Source organism: Cyprinodon variegatus, unplaced genomic scaffold (genome assembly GCF_000732505.1).
Source record: "Cyprinodon variegatus isolate N-32 unplaced genomic scaffold, C_variegatus-1.0 Scaffold1126, whole genome shotgun sequence".
Lineage (NCBI taxonomy): Eukaryota > Metazoa > Chordata > Actinopteri > Cyprinodontiformes > Cyprinodontidae > Cyprinodon > Cyprinodon variegatus.
Genome location: NW_015151579.1, coordinates 119,177 through 125,623, shown reverse-complemented (window position 1 = coordinate 125,623; position 6,447 = coordinate 119,177). Strand labels below are relative to the sequence as shown.

General features: G+C 36.1%; 1 protein-coding gene across 1 annotated transcript; it reads right to left on the bottom strand.

The window, feature by feature from the left end:
• Window positions 1-3,529: 3,529 nt before the first annotated feature.
• Window positions 3,530-5,940, bottom strand: smim12 (small integral membrane protein 12). The gene is made up of 2 exons (XM_015400629.1): window positions 5,912-5,940; window positions 3,530-4,530 (listed from the first exon to the last, which is right to left on the bottom strand). Exon 2 carries the CDS (start codon window positions 4,498-4,500, stop codon window positions 4,225-4,227), a length of 276 nt encoding a protein of 91 aa, XP_015256115.1. The 5' UTR covers window positions 4,501-4,530; window positions 5,912-5,940; the 3' UTR covers window positions 3,530-4,224.
• Between the last annotated feature and the right edge of the window lie 507 nt (window positions 5,941-6,447).

Genomic DNA, 6,447 nt, shown 5'->3' with positions numbered 1-6,447 from the left:
GCTGTACATGCTCATACTTTTCATGTTCATACTTTTCAGTTGGCCAACATTTCTATAAATCCTTGTAATGTATGAATGTATGAATATAATATACAAGTTTCACTTTTTAAATGGAATTACTGAAATCAATCTACTTTTTCATGATATTCTAATTTTATGACCAGCACCTGTATATATATATATATATATACATATATATAAGACTAGACTATAAGACCAAAGACTAGGGTGTGCATTTACACACCCTAGTCTTTGGTAAGAGAATTAGCACAACAAATTGGACTTTTATAGAAAAACAATTCATGTAGTATTATATAGATGACCTTGAAACAGGGTTTCAAATATGTAGAAATTTATGACACATTCCAGGTTAATGGTGTGGCTTCATTTTTGCTGTATTCAACATTGTCTTTCTTTGTGGGCAAATAGATTTATCTTTGAAAGAGACAGTTTTAAGAAGAGACATTTTGACTGATATAGGTTAAGATGAGTTAAGGTCTACATGGGACGGCCATAGAAATAGGGCTGTGAATGTGTGTGTAGGTATCTGATAAAGGGATGTGGTGCCCATCCAGCAGGCAGACAGCTCTATTGTTCAGAACACCGTCTCCAGCCTGTCCATTCAGGATGTTGGATTGGACCTTCTCGAGTAGCATGAAATAAAAAAAGAACAGCCAGCATCACCCACACCCATTATCCCCATCCTACATCAGGAACAATAGCTAACACCCCCCTCATTTCCCAGGAGCCTCGGTGCTCCGTTCCCACAGTACTGTCCCGTTCTGAGGAGCTGGGGGCCATTGTTACGTGAATGACCTGTCCTCCGGTTGTTCCCAGGAGGACACACACACTTTTCACACAACACACTCACTGTAACTCTGAGTGCTACCTTTTACATCTTCACTCTGTGCCTTTTTCAATGCAAACTTCCTCCAGCCTTAAGTAATTGCTTTCTTCAAAAGTGTCTCGCCCAAAATCATTGGAGTGGAGTGGGTCATTTCACTGACAGCAAGCGTTGGAGCAGAGGTGAAAGAGCTTTAGATGTCTGCAGATAGTGCAGTATTTACTACTGTGGTGCCAGTGTAAGTCTGGGCTTCATAATCTCTCCCATTTCACAAGCTGGCAGGGTAATGTAGCAGAACATATCCTGGCACACCGCAAAAGCTGCAGACCACTTTTATTTTATTACCACAGAACCAGTCTGGGACCAACTTTACACCTCAAACAGTGGAATCAGTTTTGTTGCTCATTTGTCTCATTTGCCTGCTTCAGCCTGTGACTAATTCCAATTAGTTTTTATTTCCTGACCTCGTTTAGCTTTAACGATGAAGATCATAAAAATGGTCCTGACTGAAAATGTGAATTCTTACCAGCATATAAAATGTCAGATCGCATATTAACTTTAATTCTAACCAGTTTTTGAAGCCATCAGAAAGAAAGAAAGAATAAAGGGTAAAACTAAACAAAAGATGCTGTTTGTTTGCTTTTTTTTTTATTTTTACTTTTTTTTTTTGTTGAGATGTCGAATGTCAGTATTTAAACCTGAATCATTTAAAAGGCTGCTCTATAGCAGAAATAATAAACAAGAAACAATCCGCAGCAAGTTTGTTTTGTTTTTATATTTGCCAACTAAATGCTTTGTCTCAGCAACATCTTAATGCTTACTCAGCTACAAAAGTCCAAGGAAACTGCTGCCATTATTTGATAAAATGGCAATCTTTCTTTAAAAAAAAAAGTAAACCCTCAGTAAGCACACATTAGTGGACTAGCATAATATAAGCCTGACTTTAATGAAAAATAGTGAATATTTGTCTAGAACAAGGAAAAGCAATATTTTTTGTGTTATTTTTATAGATACAAATCTAAAAATTATGATGTTAATCCTTTGAACCTCCATCTTTAGATGCAAGCAGAGTAACAGCTCTCTTAGACTATGTCTATAAATCCTCACACAGCCACTGAGATGTTTTTGTTAGTAAGATAGCCCGACTCAAACTAATTAGATGGGGGGGATCTTTGTGTAGTAGTTTAGGTCTGAACTTTGATTATGTTATTCTTAAATATTAATATACTTTCATGCAAACCTGTCAATTGTCTTTGCTCCCCTCTGGGAATTAGCTTTGGGGCATTCAATGCAGGGCCAGCAGATTACGAAACAGCTTCTTCCCCACCGCCATCAGACAGCTAAACTGTTGAGAAAACTAAATCATGTCACAGACTCTGCATCACGCTGACAAACCAGACCAAACCAAACCAAAACTACCGCATATTTGCACCATATATATTAATGCTCTGAACTTCCATATCAATGCGTTTTTTTGCACCATGTTTTTTTTTTCTCCCACAGTTTACATTTGACTACTGATGCACTTTAAGGAATGGGAATATTTTATGAACACTGTACAAAATAAATTTTATTTTGTGTACACTGTGTGTATACAAAATCCCAATAAAAGTTGTCTAACTGAGCTGTTTGCTTAGGTTGGTTGTTCTGCTGGAAAGTGAACCAATCTGCCAGACCTGAATATTTTCGTACTTTTTACAGGACTATCATATAGTTAGCTCCACTCCTCTTATCTGCATATGTGCCAGTGTTGAAAAGTCCTCACAGCATGTGATTCCACTTTGTTTCCACTGTGGGGATACAGAATACTCCCTGCTCATCACATTTTGTTAGAGGACAGAAAGTTCAACTCGACCCTGAATTTTATCAGAGCACCTTCTTTCTTAAGTTTGCCAAATCCCCTAAAGGCTAATTACAAACTGTGAATGGGATTTTAAACTGCTTTCCTTTAACTATTGTATTTTTACTAACCTTTCATAAAAGACATATGAGGTGTTCTGCTAAAAGATGCACTGTTAGCAGATTCTGCCATCAGAGCTTTAGGAATTCTGCAGTTTTTCCAAAATTACCAAGGGCCTCTGGACTGTGTCTATAATGAGCACCTGCCTTGTTAAACTTGCAGTTTAGGTGGATGTCTAAGTCTTGGAACGTGCTGCTATTGAACCATACTTTCTTACAATCCAATTTCCCTTTCAACTTTTCCATAACTTTATTTCTCTGCTATCTTCTTTGATCTATTACAGTGTTTGGTTACAGTAAAATTTGATGCTGTAAAACACTTTCATACTGAGAATAACCTACACACAGGTGTTAGGGTTATAAATCAGGTGTCTTCATGGGGTGAATAATTTCTTTGGATTTTTTTTCAGGAGTTTAAAATGTGAAGAACTAATGCAAACCCTACCCTTGTAAACAGTCACTAAAGAAGTAATTATAATTATTTGGTTGTAAAGGTGAAGCTAAGGTCGTTCTGAAACTTTATCTACAGCCTGTGTGGGGATTCTTCTCTTGAATCATGTTTGAAATCCTTTAACATCGCAAAGATGAATGACTATGTGAATTCCCTCCAGGAATAAGTTTCCTTTCCAAGCTAAATGAGAATTGTTCAGTTTCCTTTCTTTGTTTTTTATAGTGCCGAGTCTTATAACCAATGATGATTTTTCAAAAAGGCAAAGCAGTTCCACTCATAAGCACATCCTTTATTTAACATCATTTATTTGACACACAATTAACACATTTGGAGTAGACTAACCATCCACACTTTCTAAAATGAAAGCATTATGTTCAGGTTACGAAGACTCTACTCCTAAAAAGATTAGACATCTTGAGAAAACGGCTGTATTGCTGGCTTATTTTGACACATACCTTTAAAGGCCTTGTGGGACCAAATGATCAACAGAGAACCTTTTAACTTCCTGCAACATAATTACTCCTTAATTATTCACATTTAGAAAAAGTTATCCAGAAAAATATTGCAATTAAAAGCAACTTGAGTGACTTAAAAACAAAGTCACAACAAAACCTGGGTCATATTGATGTAATATGATGTGAATAAGTCAATAAATGTATTTGTACATGCAGACAAAAAAGACACACTGAATTAGATCAATACTGAAAGACCCTAAGGTCTAATAAATAGGTGGTTATTACAGTGGCTTTGCTAAAATCTTGATCTATCTGCATTTTCAAATCATGCGTATTCACTTATACAAGAGATGTTTACCTGATCTAAAGCAGTTGAAAGGGTATGTTTGGTTTCATTTTTGGAAATGATAAATGAGAAAGTGACATTCAGGTGAGTAGAACAATGGGTTCTACCCTTAGAGCACTTTCCTCCTGGTGAAAAACTGCAAAACACAAGTCTGTCACAATGACACGAGTTAGCTCTTCTCAGCTCTGTTCCTGTTGAGAGCTGCTTTAGGTGTGAACTCCAGTTTCTCTTTCAGGCTAAGCACCTGAGTGCTGTCTTTTCCCAACTGTTCCTGCAGCTTTCTTTCCTCCCTTAGTTCCAAGATGCTCTTTTCTTCCTCCCGAGGTTTAGGGGTCCCTCTAATGAACCACTCCAGGTGGTAGCCCACAGCGCCGACCACAAAAGCTACAGGAAAGGTGACGTAAGGCGCATAGGTGCGCATCGCAGTCCAAACTACAGGCCACATCACTGCACACTGCTTTGGATTAGAGGTAATCTGAAAGAGAAAAACATTTTTTTATAGCAAATAATGAACTGTGGAGATGGTTTTTCTGTTAAGAATATTTTAAGACATTTAAGAAAATATCCATTTTAACTTTTACTGCCAGTCATGTCCTTTCTAATAGCCCCCTCTTGTGGTTTGAAGTAGAATTGTATTATTAAACAATATTGGAGTTCTAAGTAAACCCATTTCAGTTTACAATTCCCCCATTGTGGGACAATAAAGGGATTTTCTATTCTATTCTAAACCCAAGAAAACTAAATAAAGTACAGCCTTTGTTCAGTTACAGAGTGGGATTTCATCGGCATAATACAAATTGATTAAATTAAGAATGATAAATTCAAAAGAAAATGTTGAATTAAACATTTTGATCCTGTCAAACTATTTTAATGGATTACATCAGCAAGACCAATTGGTTTCGGTAGTGCTCCTATTAACATTTCCAAACTACAGAAGGAAAAGCAGGGTTTTTCTTAAATGCCCTTACTGATCACTTTCTGACTTGATGTGTTAACTCATTTCAACTTCAATATTTTGATAGGGAGCCCCACCTGTTGCATAAAGATGTTAGCAGCAGCTGAGTGTTGTGTCTCAAACTAAACGTTGCAAGAATGTACTGCATTTCTTTGCAAAAAAGATTTCCAATGATTATTGTCAGTTTATTAATATTGATATGATTTGGTTATTTGTTACCAGCTTGGTTTACATGTAAATAATATAAGCAACTGGTAGGGCTATGATCCTTTTTTTAATATATGCTGCCAGGACAAACATTAAGTTGTACTTTGTTGTTGCCACAACTACGCTTTGCTAACTAAAACTGGGGCTAAATATCCTAGGTAAAAAAAAAGAAGTATCCACTAAAACTAGTTTTTTTCTTATTTTTTAATAGCAATCTTGAAAAAAGACACATAACACCATTTATAAAAAGTGAGAGGTTTGGTCTGTCGTGTCCTTCTTACGTCCTTACAAAGGGTGAAAACAAGAGTAAAGCAGGACAATTCAGATCTAGGCTGGACCACAGTAGCAGCCAGTCAACTTTAAATCTTAAAAAGACAATTAAAATGACTTCGCAGGTCTAATGTAAGCCGGATTAAAAAGCTAACCTTTCTGAATGGTATGGTGTTTATTTTAAGTCCAGTACTTTACGCATCACTTTGTTCAGATAAATTACAGTTAAATATAAATTATTCTAACGCAATTCGCCATGTTGGCTCCAAACACCGTTAAGCAAAAACTGCCCAGAAGGACAGTGCCTCCGACTAGAAACACGCAAAACACAGACACTGGTGTACTTAGTAGAAAAAAGTCCAAACAAAAACAAATTAAATACTATTTAGGCTGACATTAATTCATTTCATAAGACCACACTCACCTCTGCCGTTGACACATTTGCTCTGAATAGACGTCATTTCCGTGTCTGATTACTTCCTTCTGGGTGAAACGTCATTGGCTGACTACCTCCCAAAGTTTTTCTTTTTTTTGTTGCTTCATTTGTTCTACCGCCACCTACTGGTAAATACGATACTGCATTGAGTACCCTGCAAATAATAAAAACTACAAAAGGTTTACAATCATACCTTGAACAGTTTCTTCGACACACACTAGTAATTCAGATGAATAAATAATCTGTAACTTCAAATAAAATATTTGGATAGCAAATGTTTTATTTGAAATATAACTGTGTGAATTTTTCTTTATTTGTCATATAAAGAGAAATGTACTAAAGGAATGTAGATGAAGTCAAATTCCTTGTAAGTGCAAATCTAATTGGTAATAAATCAGATTCTGATTCTGAACAGAGTACCTGTAGGTTCCCTAAATGTATTATATTTGACACACAATTTTAAACGAGGAATTGTGTGTGTGTATATACTGTATATATATAATTGTGTGTATATATATATATAT